Here is a 23,096-nt window from a genome sequence, read left to right on the forward strand (position 1 = left end):
TCATATGCTGATAGGGAAGGTGCGCCTCCGGCTCACAACAGCGTCTGTTCCCCATGTCAGGGGTGGCTGATCACCGTCTAAGTGCCATAGAAGGACTCTAAGCTAAACTGTGCACTATGGCTCTCCGAACATTTAGCAACCTTAGAGATGATCGGGTAGCCAACCCCGGTGGGAACTTTGGTCATATGCTGATAGGGAAGGTGCGCCTCCGGCTCACAACAGCGTCTGTTCCCCATGTCAGGGGTGGCTGATCACCGTCTAAGTGCCATAGAAGGACTCTAAGCTAAACTGTGCACTATGGCTCTCCGAACATTTAGCGGGAATTGTCCTCCGGAAATCTAGGGGGTTGGTGCCAGGACCTGCAAGTCAACCGTAAGAATACATCAGCACAGAAACGTCAACGAGAGAATACGGACAAGAACAATCGGCAAAGATCACAGCGACGGAAATGGACTTGCGATTGGAAAGTCGGTACGTAGAACTGCAAACCTCTCAACTTCGTCGGATACTCTCCGATGTACTCAAAGTCCGAAATATAGGAATTGTAGCGCTGCAGGAGGTGTGCTGGACAGGATCAAAGGTGCGAACGTTCAGAGGTAGCCATACCATCTACGAAAGCTGCGGCAACACATGTGAGCTGGGAACAGCTTTTATAGTGATGGGCGATATGCAGAGGCGCATGATCGGGTGAAGGTGCAAGTTGAGAAAAAAGGTCGATTGTCTAACTTTAGCATAATCAACGTGCATAGCCCACTCCTCCGGCCAACGCTTAGATGGGCCAGGAGGGAGAGTTCAGACCAACGATTGGACAGTTCAGTGCCCACCGGCTGACGAACGAGAACGCCCTACGACTGATAGATTTTGCCACCTCCAATAATATGGGCCATCCATAGAACCTATTTCCAGCACAGCCTCCCGTATCGGTACACCTGGAGATCGCCTCAGCAGACAGAATCACAAACCTATTCAAGAAACGATTGATTCGACGAGGAGTGACCGGAGGTTTTTAAGGAGAAGAATGTTGGCTGTCTGTAATGTTGCAGCATGGTACATCCTGGGAGGGTGAAACCGATACAAAATTTATGTACGTCATAGTGAGCCGAGATTCTGCTGTCACGAACTGTCACTGTGAGCCCAGATCATGAAAAATGGACAAACTTGATAAAAGCACGTAATTTATCAAAACAAATTTTTGCATTCCAACAAAGTTGACAACAGTCGGTTAAAAATCAATTCCTGCAACAACCAAAAGCAATGCCACGATAGTACTTTTTAATTTGATCGAATATAAAGTAATGAAACACGCATCTTTTTACTGTTTTCCAATCATCATTAAAATTGAATGCACATAAAACTATGGCTCTTTTTCCAAGTTTGTCCAGAAAGATTGAAGGTACACAATAAAAGAAAACTAGCGAGCTTCCCCAAGCCAGCCTTGATTGTCGTTGGTGAGCGGGAGTTATCTTGCAATTTGGAAAAGTGTTGTGTCATATTTCGTGTGTAGTATCGGTACCTCCCTCCCAGGGTACACCTAGTCAGGGACAAAAAGCGCCTCCTGGAGGTGGAATGCCAAGAGATGGAATTGCTGTACCGATCTCACAAAAAACCACGGAAGTTTTCTATCAAAAGCTCAATGCATCCCGCAACGGCTTCATGCCGCGAACTCAAATTTGCAGGGATAAGGATGGGAGAACCTTGATGGACGGATGCGAAAGGTGGAAGAAGCACTACGATGAACACCTGAACAGGTTCAGAAAGTCAGAACAGCGAAGCTGATGGCTACGTCAGGTTAAGGATGGTATTCAACAGCTCAAGAACAGCAATGCCGCTGGCAAGGATGGTATTGTAGTCGAACTCATCAAGACGAGCCTGGACAGGTTGGCCACTTGTCTGCATCGGCTGATCTGGGAGACTACCAGTAGAACCTGGGAACAGCAACCGGAGGGGTGGAAGGAGTTATATGCTTACTTATTCACTTAATTATAGGTCCTGGGCACCCATTCTGCCCAGACAACCAGAATGTACGTATAACCAAATCACCTTTTGCGTTGTGCGATGCATATATGTTCAAGGTTTCACGTATAAGATGTCGCGAAAAGGCCTTATACGTACAAAAATGGAGGCGATATACGTGCATATTTTATATGATAAAACGTAACATGTAATGCGAGTGTGTAGATTTTCTTGCGAATTAGTCTGTACTCTTATGCGACTTAATTTATGATAACAAAGTTTATTTGACAGCTACTACGAATTGATCCGACTTACTTTGTACGGGAGTATACGGGACGAAATGGAATGTACATATGAACTCATAAAATAGCGTTTCATGAGAGGAAACTCATCGATCAAACGATTTCATCCACCATGTAGTGCGGGAGTGATGCAGTTTGTACAAATAAACGACTTTGTTCGTATACTGTTATGCGACTTCTAGTTGTCTGGGTGGTACAAAGGACAGACGTGAAAGATTTCCATCCTAGGCAATTGCCAGCTATCGCCTTAACCTGCGGCCAGATCAAATTGTCGTCGACTTCTTTTATATCTGGGTCTGTCTCTGCTGGATTCTAATCCAGCGTTTGTTTGCAGATTTAGTTTTCGCCCCGATGTAAAGTGTGGCCGACCCACCACCACTTTCGTTGTTGAATTCCGGTTTGTATCAGTTGCTGGTGGCATCGACGATGGAGCTCAGCATTAGAGATTCAGTTGTGTGGCTACCATGCCCGAATAATATACCGTATGCCTCTGTCGATGAACATCTGTAGCCGTTGAGTGTTTTCCGCTGATACATGTGAGGCGAAGTAAGTACTGCTGATTGCCATCCCTCTAGCAGCAGCGCAGGTTACTAGCCGCAGGCCATTCTCATTGGTAACGGAATGAAGGCTTTCCGTACCAATGACGGGTCGGAAGAAATCTTCTTTCCCGATCTGCGCATTTGCGTCGCCGATGACTATCTTGACGTCTTGTTTTGGGCACTCTCCGTAGGCCTTATCCAAGCTCTCATAGAACTCATCCTTCATGTCATCGGGTTTATCGTTCGTTGGCGCATATATGCTGATAAGGCTGTAGTTGAAGAACTTGCCCTTAATTCTCAACACACAGATTCGGTCGCTTACCGCTTTCCGCCGAATAATTCGCTTCATCTGCTTCCTAATCACTATGAAGCCAACTCCACGTTATGTCGCCACCGATGTAGGGTAGGTGTACCAATTATGGATGCAATATGTCAACAATAGTGATAAAAATCAAGTTGTAACCGCGTTTCTAAAACGCAAGCATGACTTGTTGGTGTCAATTACTAGTTTAAAGCCTTGCGAATCTGTTGAATTAAACAGTTTTAGTACTAAATTGACTTTAAGCTTCTAAAAATGGATTTTAAAAAGCGTACCAATTATGGCAATAGCGTTCCTAGCTTTCGACATAAAAGTGTACCAATTATGGACTATCGAATATTTGCACGAAATGAACTCAAACGCCATGAAGAGCGAATGATAATGTAACACTAATATGTAATGAAGATATCGTCCATAAAATTTTCCAAAAATTTTGTGTTAAATAGATGATAAATCAATTTTTTGCAATGGGTTCATGGGAGAAAATTAATTTTCGAAAATGAAGTTAAAATGTAGTGTAAATGCAAATTATGATACAAAACAGCATTAATGATCTCACATTACCTTTCCAGTGCCAATTTTTAACGAATAAAGAGGGAAAATTCAAAAATTGAGTGTCGCTGAAAACCAATCTCTACCATGAAATTAGCATCTTTCGCTTGCGAACGTTTTCGAACGTGTGATTGAAAAATCTTAGTAATTGAGTACAAAACATGAAGATAATGCCTTACCGAACCGTCCCGTCGTGGAAGTCACCCGTAAAATAGCTTTACTTCTTTTATTTCACTGATCAAAAAATGTAAACAAACCGCCTCCAGAGTATTGCCATAATTGGGCTCTCATACACTTTTTGTACCAGTTATCGACATAGTGGAAATAACACGATTTCCAACTTTAAACAGTAGAATTGATTGCATACCAGCTAAATTTATTCATTTGTTCTCACTAGGCAACATACATTCATCGGGTGAAACAGTTTATCAGGATGAAAACATACATTTCGTAACGGAAGTCCCTTAGCCAACTGCTAAGAAGGTGACATATATGTGAGGCAAAATTTTCAAATGTTCATTTTTCGAAGTTTATTGCACGAATGTTCTTTTCAAGGTTTAGTTACCATCAAAAACAAATAGTTTAATCATTCCTGTGAATATAAGCCATTATAGTCTAGTGAAACAATAAGAGAAATCTCTTTTTGTTCCCACTATTGCCATAATTGGTACTATAGCCATAATTGGTACTTCTACCCTAGTAGATGTGGTACTTGAATGAAATGTAGGCAATGGGATCCACCGCTCGGAATTCGCATTCTCCGGTTCTCGGCCAACGTATTCCCTGGATAGCAGCCACGTTCACGCCGACATTCCGCAGTTCACAAGCCAGGAGCCCAACACGCGTGGGTTCTTTCAAAGTTCTCACGTTTCAAGATCAAACTTTCCAATCGTTGTCCTTTATTCGTTGCAGGATCTGTTGTCGTAAAATCAATCCGTTTGCTCTGCTTTTGCCTTTCCTGGTTGGTGAAGTGTCTTCGATAGGCCACCTAACCAGGGCTGCGCTACCTATATCGTGCTAGAGGGGCTGCCTCCTCGGTGCTGTAACGATACAGCATTGTCCGTTTGTTCTTTACATGATGACCACGGTCATAGCCATCACAACCATCCACCTTTATCAAGGCTTTGGACCTGTAGCTCTGGTTCTCAATAGTTTCAAGTTCTTTCGGACATGCTACTATGGTGAGCCGTCATGCACTAGTGGTATTGGAAACGATGGGAAAGAACTAATATTTAAGACATTTTTACTAAAGCACCAAATTATAATTAATTTATTGATTCCATCCTTAATATCATTTGAATCGTTACATTCATTACTTATGTCTAGGTGTTCTGTTAGATACACTTCTTCTTTTTGACATTACGTCCTCACTGGGACAAAGCCTGCTTCTCAGCTAAGTGTTCTTATGAGCACTTCTACAGTTATTAACTGAGAGCTTTCTTTGCCTAAGTTGCCATTTTCGCATTCGTATATCGTGTGACACGTACGATGATACTCTATGCCCAGGTAAGTCAAGGAAATTTCCATTACAAAAAGATCCTGGACCGACCGGGAATCGAACCCAAAACACCTTCAGCATGGCTTTGCTTTGCAGCCGAGGACTCTAACCACACGGCTGAGGAAAGCTTTCAATAAGTGCATGTATCATTTTAAAATATTGTGTCACATCATTAGTGAAGTAAAATTTCGATGTTTAAAAAATAAATAAATATATAAAAAAAATCTAAGAAGAAAATTGCAGAACAAAATAACAATTAAACATAATTGCCTATGAAAAAAAAAATTAGGGCATTTACGAGTTACGGGAGTTATTGAGCTACAGCTTGCCAAAAATGTGCAACGCTAGACAAGTTTACATAGTGTACAGTGATTAGGGATAACCAGTTCTAAAAAGCAGATTGTCATTGTTTGAAACATTTTTTTTTTTTGTTTGTTTATCATTAATTGAAAACTAACTTTAATTTCTTTGGAGCAGAGGGAGAATGTGAGGCATATATTGCACAGTGTTGGGAAGTGGCAATATAATTGATCGCAGCAAGCGGTCTGGTGCATTAACTATATTCTTTCTGTCACTTGTCTGGGTAATTTGTGTGAGCATCACGTGAAAGGTAATTCCTTCTCCGGTTAAATACTAAATCTCCACAATACACACCACGTTTCACAGGCGTATAGCAGCACAGATTTCACATTGGAGTTGATTATTCGAGTTTTGATGGGTTGACTAATCTGACTGTTCTTCCAGATATTTCTTAAACTCGCAAAAGCAGCCCTCGCCTTCTTGATACGTGCACCTATGTCGATCTTGGTACCGCTAATTGGCTACCAAGATATTAGAAGTTTTCGTCGTTCTCCACTGTTTGCCCGTCAACTGTAAAGCTGGAAGGCTGGCCGTGTTTATATCCAACGATTTGGTCTTGTTGACGTTGATGGTGAGACCTGCCGCTGAGGAGCGTTCGGCAAGATCGTCGAGCTTACTCTGTATATCAGAACGCCGTTGAGCTAGGATAGCAATATCATCAGCCAATGCGAGGTCCTTTAAGTGCTCCATAATAATAGGCTGCTACAGCAGCCCACGGTTTTGTTCACGATGAATTACGCTTACACAGAAAAAAAAATCCGTTCTTGCATCCGCGAACAGCAGACGTGAACTCGTCAAAAATCAAAAATATACCGTGAACTAGATCATGTTTATGTGAACGCGTTGCCTAGTTCCGAGAACGATGATGGTAGTTCACGGTGTATTTTTGACGTTTTCCAGAACTCTTTTTTGAGCGTGTACCAGGATCTCGTCAATTACGATCAGGAACAGTAGCAGTGATAGTATAGGGTTCAGGCAAGACCCCAATGTGCAATACTCTGCGCTTCGATGAGGCCGATGATCACTTTGCATAGAAATTTGAGAACAATACATAGAAACATGATACCCCGCCAATTATCGCATACAGTGAGGTTACCCTTTTTGGGTACCATCACTAACACGCCTTGCATCCAGTCGGCGGGAAAATGTAGTTGATGCAACAGTTGAGCGGGTATTGCGGGTCTGCTTTGAGCATCTCGGCTGATATGCGATCGACCCCAGGGGCTTTGTTAGATTTCATACTTTGAATGGCTGTTTCCATCTTCTGCAGTGATGGACCTTCGGTGTTAACCCGACTAATACATCGAACCCTTGGCGGATCTTGCTGAGTTGTTGATGGCAAGGATGTTACTTGAAAAAGTTGTTCGAAGTGCTCAAACCAGCGTTCTAGCTGGTCAGTGGGGTCGTTTACCAGCTGTCCAGTTGTGCTTTCACGGGCATCATCGTATTCATCTTTGCCCCGCTTAGGCATCGTGAGATATCGTAGAGGAGACGAATGCCATCGGTTGCTGCAGCTTTATCACCTTCGTCAGCAAGATAGTCCACCCACGCTCGTTTGTTCCGCCTACAAGAGTGCTTAATTTCCCTATTTCTAGAGCCGAGTATCGTTGATGGGAAAGTGCCTTGGCTCCTCTAGCTTTCGCCCGCTCTATCGCGGCTTTGGCTTCTCTCCGCTCCTCTTTCTTCCTCTATCCAGGTTTCATCGGTGATCCACTGTTATCTCCGAGTGCGTAGCTCACCCAGATTATCTACGCTGGTAGTGATGAAGGCATTCTTCATGGCGGTCCATGGCTCTTCTACATAGCCACCTATTGAAATATTTGCAGCACGAGTCTCCAGATCTCTTCGTTGAAGGACGTTTTCACTGTACCATCTTCCAGTCGGGCGTGTGTTAAATCGGCGTCCGTCTCTTTCCTCCTGTCGACGAATCCGCGCACCTTGCCGATGGGAAGGTGATGAACGGATGTGATGTCAGCGCTAGGTTTATTCCATACATCAAGAAGACTCCGTTTCCACTTTCAGCTGATACAGATGTGGTCGATTTGATTTTCAGTGAAGCCGTCACGGGACACCCACGTGACCTTGTGAACCGGAAGATGGGGGAAGACCGGTCCCTCGATCACCATGTCGTTGTTGCCACAAAACTCTACCAACAGCTCTCCGTTTTCGCTCATTTCTCTGAGACCATGGCGTCCCATGACGGGCTGATGGCTCGAGTTGTCGGATCCGATCCTCGCATTGAAGTCGCCCATGTAGATCTAGATTTAGATATCACCCTTTGGAATCTTATCCACGACAGTATTGAGTTCACTGTAAAAGTTCTCTTTGTCCTGCAATTCAGCAGCTTTGGTTGGCGCATTACATTGGACTATGGTAAGGTTTTTTTTTTCTTTTTTTCTTGGCATTACCTCCCTTTAGGACAAAACCTGCTTCTCAGCTTAGTGTTCAATAAGCACTTCCACAGTTATTAACTGAGAGCTTTTTTGCCAAAGTTGCCATTTTGGCATTCGTATATCGTGTGGCAGGTACGATGATACTCTATGCCCAGGGAGGTCAAGGAAATTTCCATTATGAAAAGATCCGTCACCGACCGGGAATCGAACCCAGACACCTTCAGCATGGCTTTGATTTGTAGCCACAGATTCTAACCACTCGGCTAAGGTAAGGTTCCGAACCCTTGTTCTAAATCTGGCTACGATTATGCTTTCATTAATAGGCTCCCACTTCATAAGCGCGGCGTAAGCTTATGCGCTGAGCAGAAAGCCAATTCCACGGTGCCGAGGCTCGCAGGCCAGAATATACACGCAAAAAAATCCGTTCCCTTTTGCGTGAACAAAAAGTCATGGAAAACGGAACGCATCACTTGTTCTATTTCGTGATTCAGTTCCGAAAACCATGCTTCATTGCATCTCGTTTTCATGAAAGTAATCACTGATCCAGGAACACAGTTCTTATCTATCCTCCATGTATGATTCCCGTTAACGAGAACTCTGTTTATGCGCGCTGTCAAAAGTAGTAACGCATGCGCATAAAAAACAAATATATAGTTAATCAACAGAACAGTTCTGAATGGAAGTCAGCAATTCAATTTTTGCTTTCTAGAGATTTATCAATTGGAAAGTGAGATATTTTTTACGTGGATCAGAAATTCATTCGTTATTTCTGTTGCTGTTACTGCAAAAATTCTGTCTGCCACTTAGGAGCTGCATGATTTGGCGCTGAAAATTTAATATTGTCGCACCGCCACCAAACCGGATCGCGCCAGTGAGACTCGCGACGCGCCTCAACTCGCGCGATTTTGAAATCGGTTTTGTAGTGTGGCGCTGCATTCTTACGATTTTTATGAACACAGCGCACTATTCACATATTAGCTGCGACGCACGGGGCCCGAGAAAACAATAATTATAAATAAATGTTGGTCTTGATTTCTACCGGATACATAATATCCCCCCGAGAGCGCAGTTGCGTGTAGCTCCCTTGCCATTTCCGGATTGTGCAATTTGAGGACATACAGTTCAGTTAGCTGCTATGAGATTCATCGCTACAGTTTATGTATAATTGAAACGAAATATCTATCTATTATCTGCAGAAAGCAAGTCATATTAAGAGATTTTTTTTCATTTGTGAGTGCGGTTCAGAGTTTCCAGAACACCACCAGGACAGTATTCCAGTTTCCATGAACGGTATTCACGATAACCAGAATAAAAATCACGGATCCATGCCTCGCTTTCGTTACGCAGGCGTTACGAATAATTTGTGGAATATAGACCAATCCAGTTGCCTGCGTAGTAGTGCAATGTTGACGAAATTTTCTTTGTTTGCTGTGAGAACTGTCACAACATTGCTTTTGTTTGCTGTGAGAATCCAAATATAAACAGAATTGCTGCAAAACAACCACTTCCTTGTTGGCCTGCCGTTGACCGAAAGCTCAATGACGTCAAACAAACATCGATACGTTTTCATTCTGAGGAAATCGACTTGTGTAAGATTAATTGTGCGTTGGTGTTCGTGGCAGTTTGCTTGGGGACCTCTATAGTTCCAGATCCCGTGATTTTTATTCATGGTGTATATTTGTAAAGCAAAAAATTGCTTGTTCTGGATTTCGTGCCTGGATGTTCCCATATTCAAGAACGTTTTGTTTGCGTGTAGCAGAATCTATCCCGATAATATCCTGTGTTCTCGAAAGTTTGACCAACGGATTTCGCTCAGTCCTAGGATCTCGAGTTTCTTACAATGCGCCTCGTTGGCGAGTTGTGCCAGTTCAAGGTGTGTGTATTTTACTCTGTATCCAGAGTAAGGTGTACTGACTTGGCGAGAGTGGGTTGGAAGCCATCTTTCTTTTGCTGGCCGTTTTGTTTACAAACATTACCGTGCAGCAGAAAAAAGCAAAATAAATTTCGTCCGCAACCAGGTAAAAGTGCAGTGAGAAGAAATCCAAATACATAGTGAGTTATTTAAACACATTATCACCAATTAGTTAGTTGTTTTTATTAAAACATTCTTTTCCAGATGCGTTGGTACTGTGCGGTCAGCGGATGTACAAATAAAAAATCATCGACCAAGGAAAATCCTGGCATCACATACCACAGATTTCCAGCGGATGAAGCAAGAAGAGCGAAATGGGTGAGTTTTTGCGGACGTGGGGAAACGTGGACCCCTGTACCTAGTCAAGGAATTTGTTCCAGGCACTTTCATGGAACTAGTTACGATTCGAACGTGAAACATCGTCGGCAGCTCATTTCAAACGGTATTTACTCCATGTTGCCTAAAATTGTAGTTTTAAAGTAACGCATTCTTTATACAGCGATTCCAGAGCTTAATCCACGATCCGATCTCGGTCAACAACAGCATCAGCACAGTTCAGTTTCACAGCATATGATTTCAAAAGGACACATGTTTATGGATAACTTCCAGATCCTGAGCGAAATTCCTTCTTTTGGTATGTAATTTACAAACATTTCTCCTAAACTTGCATTAGAACTGGCACTCCAGTAATCGAGTAGAATATATTTAAATTTACAAACATATTTATCTATTTTAGATGAAAATCTTAGATTTTTGGACGAAACGAATGTTGCCGACGACTCAGCTCTCGGTTCCGAAAATAGCTTGGAGACGTCGCTTATTTGTTATCCGGTGGCCTCAGATCCAGTGAATTCGTCTGTAGAATCCGACCACAATTACCCCACTTCATCGGTGACCGTTTGTGGTACGTATTTGATCCATATGGATTTCTGTTGGTGGTGGCTTATTGTATAAAAGTTTCAGAATTTCAGATCCTGAAAGTTTTTTTTTAATTCTTATCTATTTTTGATAAATAGAAAAGGTTAGGGTAACACAGGGCAACAGGCTAGTGCCGTTTTTGAACGCAATATACATTTTTGATGACATAAACAATGTTGTCAGGCAAGCAGTATGTATGTATTCAAGAATTGCGCACTGATAATTATACTTTCCACATTTTCTACTTGTAAAAACAATAATGCTTTAGCTGTATTCCTCATATGAAAATGACACACAGTCGCCTTTGGTTTTGTATATATTTTTCCTTCTGGCATAACAGCTAAGATATGAATTGCATTTTTTTGATTAATTTTTTATTGTAAAATAAACATTTAATTTGAGGCGATCGTTAAAATCCTTAGCTTTAGACTGGACAAATTTGTTCTACAATTTTCAACGTGGATATACGCTTCCCTCTGGCTTAACAGCTAAGATATAAGATGCATTTGTGATTTTTTTTATTGTTAAACAAAAAAATAACGTTGAACGATCGTTTAAGCCCTTAGCTTTAGGGTGGGCAAATTGGTTCTACGGTTATCAACGTGGATATATTTTTCCTGCTAGATTAACAGCTAAGATAAAAGATGCATTTTGAGGTTTCTTTTTGATTGAAAAATAAAAGTTTAATTTTAGGCGATCGTTTGAACCCTTAGCTTTTGGGTGGGCAAATTGGTTCTACGGTTTTCAACGGTGATATATTTTTCCTGCTAGATTAACAGCTAAGATACAAGATGCATTTTAAGGTTTCTTTTTGATTGAAAACTAAACATTTAATTTAAAGCGATCGTTTGAACCCTTAGCTTTTGGGTGGGCAAATTGGTTCTACGGTTTTCAACGGTGATATATTTTTCCTGCTAGATTAACAGCTGAGATACAAGATGCATTTTAAGGTTTCTTTTTGATTGAAAAGTAAAAATTTAATTTAAAGTGATCGTTTGAACCCTTAGCTTTTTGGTGAGCAAATTGGTTCTACGGTTTTCAACGGTGATATATTTTTCCTGCTAGATTAACAGCTAAGATACAAGATGCATTTTGAGGTTTCTTTTTGATTGAAAAATAAATATTTAATTTTAAGCGATCGTTTGAACCCTTAGCTTTTAGGTGGGCAAATTGGTTTTACGGTTTTCAACGGTGATATATTTTTCCTGCTAGATTAACAGCTAATATACAAGATGCATTTTGAGGTTTCTTTTTGATTGAAAAATAAAAATTTAATTTTAAGCGATCGTTTGAACCCTTAGCTTTTAGGTGGGCAAATTGGTTCTACGGTTTTCAACGGTGATATATTTTTCCTGCTAGATTAACAGCTAAGATACAAGATGCATTTGAAGGTTTCTTTTTGATTGAAAAGTAAAAAATTAATTTAAAGCGATCGTTTGAACCCTTAGCTTTTAGGTGGGCAAATTGGTTCTACGGTTTTCAACGGTGATATATTTTTCCTGCTAGATTAACAGCTAAGATACAAGATGCATTTTAAGGTTTCTTTTTGATTGAAAAGTAAACATTTAATTTAAAGCGATCGTTTGAACCCTTAGCTTTTGGGTGGGCAAATTGGTTTTACGGTTTTCAACGGTGATATATTTTTCCTGCTAGATTAACAGCTAATATACAAGATGCATTTTGAGGTTTCTTTTTGATTGAAAAATAAAAATTTAATTTTAAGCGATCGTTTGAACCCTTAGCTTTTAGGTGGGCAAATTGGTTCTACGGTTTTCAACGGTGATATATTTTTCCTGCTAGATTAACAGCTAAGATACAAGATGCATTTTAAGGTTTCTTTTTGATTGAAAAGTAAACATTTAATTTAAAGCGATCGTTTGAACCCTTAGCTTTTGGGTGGGCAAATTGGTTTTACGGTTTTCAACGGTGATATATTTTTCCTGCTAGATTAACAGCTAATATACAAGATGCATTTTGAGGTTTCTTTTTGATTGAAAAATAAAAATTTAATTTTAAGCGATCGTTTGAACCCTTAGCTTTTAGGTGGGCAAATTGGTTCTACGGTTTTCAACGGTGATATATTTTTCCTGCTAGATTAACAGCTAAGATACAAGATGCATTTTAAGGTTTCTTTTTGATTGAAAAGTAAACATTTAATTTAAAGCGATCGTTTGAACCCTTAGCTTTTGGGTGGGCAAATTGGTTTTACGGTTTTCAACGGTGATATATTTTTCCTGCTAGATTAACAGCTAATATACAAGATGCATTTTAAGGTTTCTTTTTGATTGAAAAGTAAACATTTAATTTAAAGCGATCGTTTGAACCCTTAGCTTTTGGGTGGGCAAATTGGTTTTACGGTTTTCAACGGTGATATATTTTTCCTGCTAGATTAACAGCTAATATACAAGATGCATTTTGAGGTTTCTTTTTGATTGAAAAATAAAAATTTAATTTTAAGCGATCGTTTGAACCCTTAGCTTTTAGGTGGGCAAATTGGTTCTACGGTTTTCAACGGTGATATATTTTTCCTGCTAGATTAACAGCTAAGATACAAGATGCATTTTAAGGTTTCTTTTTGATTGAAAAATAAAAATTTAATTTTAAGCGATCGTTTGAACCCTTAGCTTTTAGGTGGGCAAATTGGTTCTACGGTTATCAACGTGGATATATTTTTCCTGCTAGATTAACAGCTAAGATAAAAGATGCATTTTGAGGTTTCTTTTTGATTGAAAAATAAAAGTTTAATTTTAGGCGATCGTTTGAACCCTTAGCTTTTGGGTGGGCAAATTGGTTCTACGGTTTTCAACGGTGATATATTTTTCCTGCTAGATTAACAGCTAAGATTTTGAAAAGTAAACATTTAATTTAAAGCGATCGTTTAAGCCCTTAGCTTTAGGGTGGGCAAATTGGTTCTACGGTTATCAACGTGGATATATTTTTCCTGCTAGATTAACAGCTAAGATAAAAGATGCATTTTGAGGTTTCTTTTTGATTGAAAAATAAAAGTTTAATTTTAGGCGATCGTTTGAACCCTTAGCTTTTGGGTGGGCAAATTGGTTCTACGGTTTTCAACGGTGATATATTTTTCCTGCTAGATTAACAGCTAAGATACAAGATGCATTTTAAGGTTTCTTTTTGATTGAAAAGTAAACATTTAATTTAAAGCGATCGTTTGAACCCTTAGCTTTTGGGTGGGCAAATTGGTTCTACGGTTTTCAACGGTGATATATTTTTCCTGCTAGATTAACAGCTGAGATACAAGATGCATTTTAAGGTTTCTTTTTGATTGAAAAGTAAAAATTTAATTTAAAGTGATCGTTTGAACCCTTAGCTTTTTGGTGAGCAAATTGGTTCTACGGTTTTCAACGGTGATATATTTTTCCTGCTAGATTAACAGCTAAGATACAAGATGCATTTTGAGGTTTCTTTTTGATTGAAAAATAAATATTTAATTTTAAGCGATCGTTTGAACCCTTAGCTTTTAGGTGGGCAAATTGGTTTTACGGTTTTCAACGGTGATATATTTTTCCTGCTAGATTAACAGCTAAGATACAAGATGCATTTTAAGGTTTCTTTTTGATTGAAAAGTAAACATTTAATTTAAAGCGATCGTTTGAACCCTTAGCTTTTGGGTGGGCAAATTGGTTTTACGGTTTTCAACGGTGATATCTTTTTCCTGCTAGATTAACAGCTAATATACAAGATGCATTTTAAGGTTTCTTTTTGATTGAAAAGTAAACATTTAATTTAAAGCGATCGTTTGAACCCTTAGCTTTTGGGTGGGCAAATTGGTTCTACGGTTTTCAACGGTGATATATTTTTCCTGCTAGATTAACAGCTAAGATACAAGATGCATTTGAAGGTTTCTTTTTGATTGAAAAGTAAAAATTTAATTTAAACGTTTGAACCCTTAGCTTTTAGGTGGGCAAATTGGTTCTACGGTTTTCAACGGTGATATATTTTTCCTGCTAGATTAACAGCTAAGATACAAGATGCATTTTAAGGTTTCTTTTTGATTGAAAAGTAAACATTTAATTTAAAGCGATCGTTTGAACCCTTAGCTTTTGGGTGGGCAAATTGGTTTTACGGTTTTCAACGGTGATATCTTTTTCCTGCTAGATTAACAGCTAATATACAAGATGCATTTTAAGGTTTCTTTTTGATTGAAAAGTAAACATTTAATTTAAAGCGATCGTTTGAACCCTTAGCTTTTGGGTGGGCAAATTGGTTTTACGGTTTTCAACGGTGATATCTTTTTCCTGCTAGATTAACAGCTAATATACAAGATGCATTTTAAGGTTTCTTTTTGATTGAAAAGTAAACATTTAATTTAAAGCGATCGTTTGAACCCTTAGCTTTTGGGTGGGCAAATTGGTTTTACGGTTTTCAACGGTGATATATTTTTCCTGCTAGATTAACAGCTAAGATACAAAAAATACTATATGCTTTTACAATAGCTCCTCCCTACACACCGTTTGTTAATCTAATAATTAAACTTTCATATGCAGAAATACTGTATAATACTAACGTACTAATTATGCTATTTTTTAGATCTCAATAGATCTGGTTTTGAAGACGCTACAAATGTAGGAAACGATTCAGCTATCGGAATAGACGATGAAAGCACCTGTACTGCTTCAGTTCCTGATTCCATTCAGAATCCTACCACCTCAGCAGCAGCATTCACCGTGTTATTTCCGCAAGACGTACCTGAATGTGTTACGGCGGCTACGAACAAATATCAAAATCAACAGAATTCCGTTGTCCAAATCCAACAGCACCCACGTTCCAATGCCTTGTCCGTGGCATACGCCGAATTGATGAAGAATTATCAAGTGCAATCCCAACTTGGTTCCATTGGTATGTAATATGACGATTGTCCTACGTGGTCTTAGGCATGATATGCATTAGACTGGCCCAGCTCAGTATGGAAGAAAAAGATTTCCCGGAAATTTCAGCTCAGTTGGTCGTTCTATGAGCTGGCACATTTGAATTGAAATTAATATGGGATTTTCAGCTCTAACATATGGGAATCAACACTTTATCTACTGTTTGGAACGAAACAGTGACATACGGTCAATTTTCAATATCCCGTACAAACTTCGAACTGAATGCGCCAGCTAGTGGAGTAACCACTCAAGCTGAAATTTTAAGAGTACTTTTTTCTTACACTGTTAAAAATAATGAAAATCACTGCGGACGCAATTCACATTATGACTGAATGATACATGATGTAAGTGATGAAATGACGTGAAAATGTGTTCTTTTATGTGCATCCAAAAGACGTAAAATCACATGATTTTTTCGGAGTGTGTATCCGAAGGCACATATCGAAGGGGTGCCCTGTTGAGATTTACTACTTGTTTGTTTAAGGGCCAGTCTAATATACACATTATGTCACGCTAAATTTGCACATTTTCGACTCCCTCCCCTCCGTTGTCTTGATTTATAAATGGGTCTTCTGATAATTTTGTAAGACTAGTCACCTATCTTAAGACCCCCTCCCCCCTTGGAGCGTTACATAATTTGTGCATGATCCCTTACCTTTATTCTTTACCTCAGAGCAACTCTGATTATTTGCTTCATTTTAGATTTAAAATCACCAAGTTTTGAAGATTCGGCCGACCTGGGCAATGGTTCATCGTTCAAATTGGAAAACTCAGAGTCCTTCGCTAATCTAAAACAGTTTTTTCAAAAAACGCTTGCGGATAATGCGAAGCTCATCACCGAATTGGAGCAGAAGAATCGTCAAATTGCAACACTCAAAGCATCAAATGAAAGGCTGGTCAAACAAAATAACGATGAGTTGAAAAAGCTAAGACGTTACATTTACAAGCTAGAAAAAAAGCTACGCTCTTGTGAAGCTGAGCATGTGCCTAAAGAAAAGCTGATAGACTACACGCATAAATTGTTGAAAGGAGTCCTGTCGGAAAATCAGTTAAATGTGATGATAGGACGAAAGAGCAAGCCTCACTGGACATCGGAGGAAATTTCGAAAGCTTTTACCATCAGATATCTCAGCAAACGCTGTTACAGCTATTTGCGCAAGGACCTGGGATATCCTCTACCAGGATTATCTACGCTTTCATCCTACGCTAGCCGCTTAAACCTGAAAAATGGTTTGCTGCAAGACGTGTTGCGCTGCATGAAGACAACAGCTGGAGATAAAACCGACATGGGTCGAGCGTGCGTTTTGACATTCGATGAAATGAGTGTAAGAAAATTGGTTGAGTACGATGTTCCAGCGGATGAAATAGTTGGACCTCACACCCATGTACAAGTTATTATGGCTAGAGGATTATTTTCAGCTTGGAAGCAAATTATTTACTTAGCATTTGACCAACCGATGACGACGGAAATACTGTTTTCCGCAATCACTGCGTTGTACGAAGCGGGTTACAACGTAGTGGCAATTAATTCCGATAATGGCCCTGAAAACGTAACTTTGAGACAAAACCTTGGTATTAATACGGCAAAAACATCATTCCTTCATCCCATATCAGAAGAACCCGTCTTCGTTTTCGGCGATGCACCCCATAATTTGAAATTAATACGCAACTGGTTGATTGCAAATGGGTTCATGCTGAATGACCAAAAAATCAACGCTGAGCTCATCCGAAAGCTGATAGAAGAGAGATCATTTTGCGAATTGACGCCTCTGTTCGGGCTCAACATATCACATGTTGAGCTCAACTCTTTCGAAAAGCAAAATGTCGGCAAGGCGGCAAAACTTCTTTCGCATACAACAGCTACTTCTTTAAAACAGCGTTTCTCAAACACGGAATACCGATCAGAGGCAAACCTGTTGAGCAATTTTATCAGTATTGTCAATAGTTGGTACGATGTTTTCAATACCTACACGTCCCAAGCCTCCTCTGACAAGAAGCGGGCCTATCGAGGTTCACAACAACAGAATGGCGCCCTGGATGATATGTGCAGACTAATGCTCGAGTGTAGAGGGATTAATAAAGGAGGACGCTTGCTCAACGATTTAGCATTGTTTCAGCAGTCAATCATCATATCAATAACATCACTGAAGGGGCTATTTAAGGCAATGGAATCGAAATACGGGATTCGGTACATTTTAACGTATAAAGTAAGTAGTAGAAATGCGACAATTGTCACCTCATTGGACTCGCAGAATAAGAATGATTTATTATATGCTCAATCATATAATTTTACAGCTTAATCAAGATGTTGTAGAAAACCTTTTTTCGCAAATAAGAACAAATGGCGGATTAAATGACAGACCAACGCCTATGGATGTCATTTACCGTGTAAGAATGATCATTCTGGGTAAGACTGCTAGTATTACACAGCGAAATACCAATTGCACGGACGACTATGATGGGCATGAGGAGTATTTAACCACAAAGATGTTCAGGACAGCTGAGGTGGATCCAACTCTTCCGGAATGTCTCGATGATGATGTGGTTACAGCGAGCCTCACCCAACATACGACAGAAGGTATTTGCACACCAACATTTTTTCGCTGAAATCAGTATTTTTTGCTAGATTTGGTCGAGCTCATTTTACTATTCGTATGATATTCATTAAAGATTTAAAAAGCAAAGATTTTTCTTGCAGGAAGGCAAAAAGTTTATTTTTCAAATTTAAATACTAGAGTAAAGTGGGGCAAAAGTTCGAGTGGGGTAAGAGTTTCTTTTTAAGATTTCTAGCTCAATTCAAAACAAATCTTATAAATGTCATGGTGGTTCGAATGCTATTCAAGTAAGAGACTTTCACTCCAAATATCATACAAATCGATTGAGATTTGGAAAAGTTATGGCTATTTGTTGTTTTTCGACGTGAATATTGTAATTTTTGGTCAAACTTTCGTTGCATGGAACCAAATGAAGATAAAATCTTTTTCAATATTTTATGTAAGGGCGTTTCTAGGCCTATCATAAGGTTGCTTTGAGGTGTATTAGTTTTTGCATAAATGCTTGAAAACAATTTTTGGCCCATAGTGGGGCAAAAGTTCGAATCAGCGGGGCAAAAGTTCGACCCATGTATAAAATCACGGAAAAATTTGCAAATTGCCTAAAATCCACATATTATCTTCAAATTTAGTTAAATTTGTCTAATCGTGTGAAAATTGCCACTAAAATTTTACATTTCCACTTAGTTTTGCGAAAAACTCCTATTTTTGAGTATATTACAATTAACTCGGTTTTGGGCAATTTTTTGATGAAAATTTACTGTGTATTTTTCGTTTAACTTAAGTTTACGGCTGGTGTAAGGCATGCCTATCATAAAAGGATCGATATTTTGTGTTTTAGCCAGCGAACTTTTGCCCCACACTAGATTCGAACTCTTGCCCCACCGGTGGGGCAAAAGTTCGAATAAGACAATCAATTTTGAAACTGTTATAACTAAAAATGGGTAAATATTTTGACACAAGTTTGTTCAGCAAAATCATAGCCAATATGTTGAAGGTTCGCTGTATGGTATTTGTTTTGTTTTAACTGCTATTATTTTCCTGGAAACTTTGATTATATCACTAAGGTCGAACTTTTGCCCCACCTTACTCTAAAGGTAAAACACTAAATTTGCCATTATTTTGATCTACACGCGAATAGCTTATTAAGTTATTATATTTAAATAATAACATATTTTGTGGTTTACTTTTGCCTACATTTTCGTTATTATTTTGTTATCACAATCGCAAAATATGATATTGTTTTGTTTTTTGCCATACAAATTTAGTTATTATTTTTGTTATTGTAGCTCCTATTTCAAACAAACAAATACAAAAATTTGACATTCAAACATTCTATTTTAATGGTAAATTTTATTATTTATTTGCCATTCTCCTCTACCCTAGAAAATAGGATTCTATGACATTAGCCAGAATGTCACGTGTCCGATTACCGTTAGATCATGTATTCATCAATAGCGCAAAAAATGTTAATGACGTAGAATTATTTTACAGTTTTACTATTAATGTTTCTCAACACTAATAAGTTTATTCTACTTTATTTTATCAGAATCAGCATCGATCGGCGGTATCAACGATGACCCTTATGATCACGTAGTGAATCAGGTTTGTGTAGACTTACCTGCCCAGCCCTCTGATATTTTGCAATTGGAGCAACAATTTGAAGGCTATGTGATTCGTGAAGCAGATGCAGTACAAGTTGCGCAAAAATCGCTGCCGACTGATATTTTATTGTCTGACCAGGAATACGATGGTTTTGTGTACCTCCTCGGATGGGTAGCGCATAAGTTGAAAACAACGCACCCGGAGCTTGGTTCACCGACGAGTAAATGTAATCCACAGCATCTGCCACTATACCTAGCGAACTTATCCTATGGTGGATTAACTTCGCCCACTAACGAGTTCATCGAAATGGGATACCAACTGGAGCAGGTTTTTATTTCCACAAACGGAAGAGCCGGATTTGAAAGCAAAACAAATGTAGTACAGAAAACTGTCGATGAAGCTTCACGACTATTTCCCGGTTGTGATGCTACGGTTGCTCAACGATACTTTAAGATCCGCACTATTATAAGAGTACGACATATAAACCTATACATGGAGGGCAAACTGGAAGCCAACGTGGACATTTACAATAAGACGCTTTATGGAAGACATATGCCAACAAAACGCAGCTATAAATCAAACAGTGACAAACATAGTAAAAATGCAAAAAAACAAAAAAAAATGAGTTCACGATGATTTATTACCGAACGGTAAAGATTTCTAAATAAAATTAAGAAAAAATTAGTTTATTCATCTTGTATTTCCCACAGAAAGACAATTCTTAACCCTTCTTCCTTTATTTGCTATAATTTAAAGTTAAGTGTTTATTTGAATCAGATGGAACTGGAATGAAACTAATACTAATGCAAATGCACATATATTTCAATAGAGTTAGAATAGTTCAATAGTTGACATGCCTTATGGTTGTGCGTACGCTAATTGATTGTCTGTTTAAGTTCCAACCACGAAAAACTAAACCTAAAAATTTTCAAACGCCTTTCTTAGAATACACTTTAAATAAAACAGTTTCATTTTCCTTACAATACGTTGTATTTAGTTAGGTTGGTTCGGGTTGGAAAGTCATATTTATTTTTTTATTTTTTAAACCAAAACACTGTGCTCGTTTAAAAGATTACATAATAGAGTGATCATGCCATCATGCAATCATTAGGGATTATTTTGCCATTAACAATCTCACGGTGCTTTACGATTTGTGTGGCCGTATTTGACAGTGCCCTGCTTCTTTTATTAATTATTAAGGGTTCTTTTCAGCATGTGTCACCTTTTCAGATTTTAAGACGCAAACGAATAAAAATTATCAAAATAAATATCGATTGTTTATATCTTGTAATGGTTTATTTCATAATTATCTTTATAAATTTACATATAAACAATTTCATAAATGTCACACAAATGTACGTGATACCGTGAAGGCCCCTAACTCTGCGCACTTTTACCAAAATCCACCAAAATCTGGTAAAATACTTGAATTTTTGTTTCCATTTTTTTTTTCATAAATTGCTACAATAGTAATAAAAAGTACGCGAAGAATTCTCTTGACAAATTAACGTTTATTACTTTAATAAAAAATAAAATAGCTTTAACAATATTGAAAAACGTCCAAATTTACTGCCCGTTAGCAAAAATGCTAAGGGAGTACCTCATCACTTAAGTCATTAGAAGCAAATTAAAAAGAATATATTTCAGATTTTTAGTACGTAGGTACTAGTTTATTTGTCGAGCAATCATCACTGGTAAAGTGCAACTTTTGTTTTCTTCATTTTCTTATTCTTCTTAAGTGCGCATAGTAAGGAACCATTTTTCAACTATGTTCCTTACTATGCGCAGCAGTTATAAAACGTTATTTTCAACGTACAATCAACCCTCCAGAGGTCGATATAGAAGGGAACCATCGACCATCGTGATATGGAATAGAAATGCTTTGGAAAATTGTTTGAGGAGACCATCATAGTAAGGGAAGATTAAAAAATGAGGTCCATCATGTTTTAAGGATTTCTACACTCCGTGCCCTCAATCCTTTCGCGATTTTTACAGTATCTAATGCATGCATGCACTCGATTGAGTGATGAACAATACATTAAGAATGGATGTACCCTTGTCAAAAATTTCAAATGTTAGCGTTACGTAATAAATGGATGCCGCCTTAGTAAACTTCTATGTTAGAGACATTTCACGCTCCACTAGGGACTTAAAGTCGTATGAAGCAAGAAAATGAAGATTAATTCAGAGTTTAACTGCTAGTAAAGCTTTTAGTGAAATACTTTAACTGTTTTAAATAATTTATCGAGTGCACAGAGTTAGGAACCTAAATGCGCAGAATAAGGATCATTGCAAAAATGAGTGCGCAGAGTTAGAAACACGGACACTAGAGTGATGCAAATTTTGAAATTTTAGTTCCCCTATGCTTAAACGATTTCTCTTATGGTAAGCATCCTCCCAAAGTTTGAAGTGATTCGGAAGAAATTTGTTTGTGCACACGCCATTTGAAGTTTATATGGAGATTACTATGGAAAACGCCAACCTTTTGTGTTCAACCCTCTATCTCGTCGTCATAATATTTTATGGAAAAGTGAACAAACTCTACTCATGTGAAATGCTTTCAGCTACAACTTTGCCGAAGACCACATTTTGATTGGACGTCAGGATAAATTGCTATTCATAATCATAAAGTGGGTTTGTATTTTGCATGCTTAACCAACTGCTCGGCAGGCAACAGTGGTGTTCCTGGCGGGAAGAATTGATCAAAGTAATCCAGGCTACTATGTTCTACAGCAAAAAAGCAGTGTTGCTCTGAAAATAAGTGAATGATCATCTCAGCATGATTTAGAATTTGTTATCAATGATGACAAATTATCCTTACGTCCAATCAAAATGTGGTCTTCGGCAAAGTTGTAGCTGGGAAGATTTCACATGAGAAGAGTATGTTCACTTTTCCATTGATTATTATGACGAGCAGTTAGAGGACTGAACACAAAAGGTTCGCCTTTCCCATAGGGAGCTGTGGGTAAAATGAACAGGGGGGGTAAAATGAACAGGTTTGTGTTTTACGGTAATTATGCTATATATCTATGCAAAACATTGCACCATCCTGAATCCTTAGACTAAGGAACTATTTCGACAACTCTAGCGCGATCTAGAACTGTCACCAGCAGGAAAAGTAAACAAAAACAGAGTACGCCTCTCCGTTTTCTCATGTGATGTAAATTTTCACTCCTGGAATTTAAAGTTTTTATGTAAAATTTTTTATGTAAAAACCATCAAAAATCTATTTGACTACGTAGCACATCATATCTTTAAAGTATTTATGATAAGTAGACGGAAATTGAAAGTATTATTATGTCCT

At 38.7% G+C, this 23,096-nt stretch overlaps 1 protein-coding gene across 1 annotated transcript; it reads left to right on the top strand.

Annotated features, from left to right (window-relative positions):
• The first annotated feature begins 9,792 nt into the window (after positions 1-9,792).
• Positions 9,793-21,529, top strand: LOC110679096. Its single transcript, XM_021853049.1, has 5 exons — positions 9,793-9,968; positions 10,033-10,270; positions 10,328-10,462; positions 10,565-10,732; positions 19,737-21,529. The coding sequence occupies exons 2-5, from the start codon at positions 10,033-10,035 to the stop codon at positions 20,426-20,428; spliced, it is 1,233 nt and encodes a 410-aa protein (XP_021708741.1). The 5' UTR covers positions 9,793-9,968; the 3' UTR covers positions 20,429-21,529.
• The last annotated feature ends 1,567 nt before the right edge of the window (positions 21,530-23,096 follow it).

The sequence above is a fragment of the Aedes aegypti genome, chromosome 3 (genome assembly GCF_002204515.2).
Source record: "Aedes aegypti strain LVP_AGWG chromosome 3, AaegL5.0 Primary Assembly, whole genome shotgun sequence".
Lineage (NCBI taxonomy): Eukaryota > Metazoa > Arthropoda > Insecta > Diptera > Culicidae > Aedes > Aedes aegypti.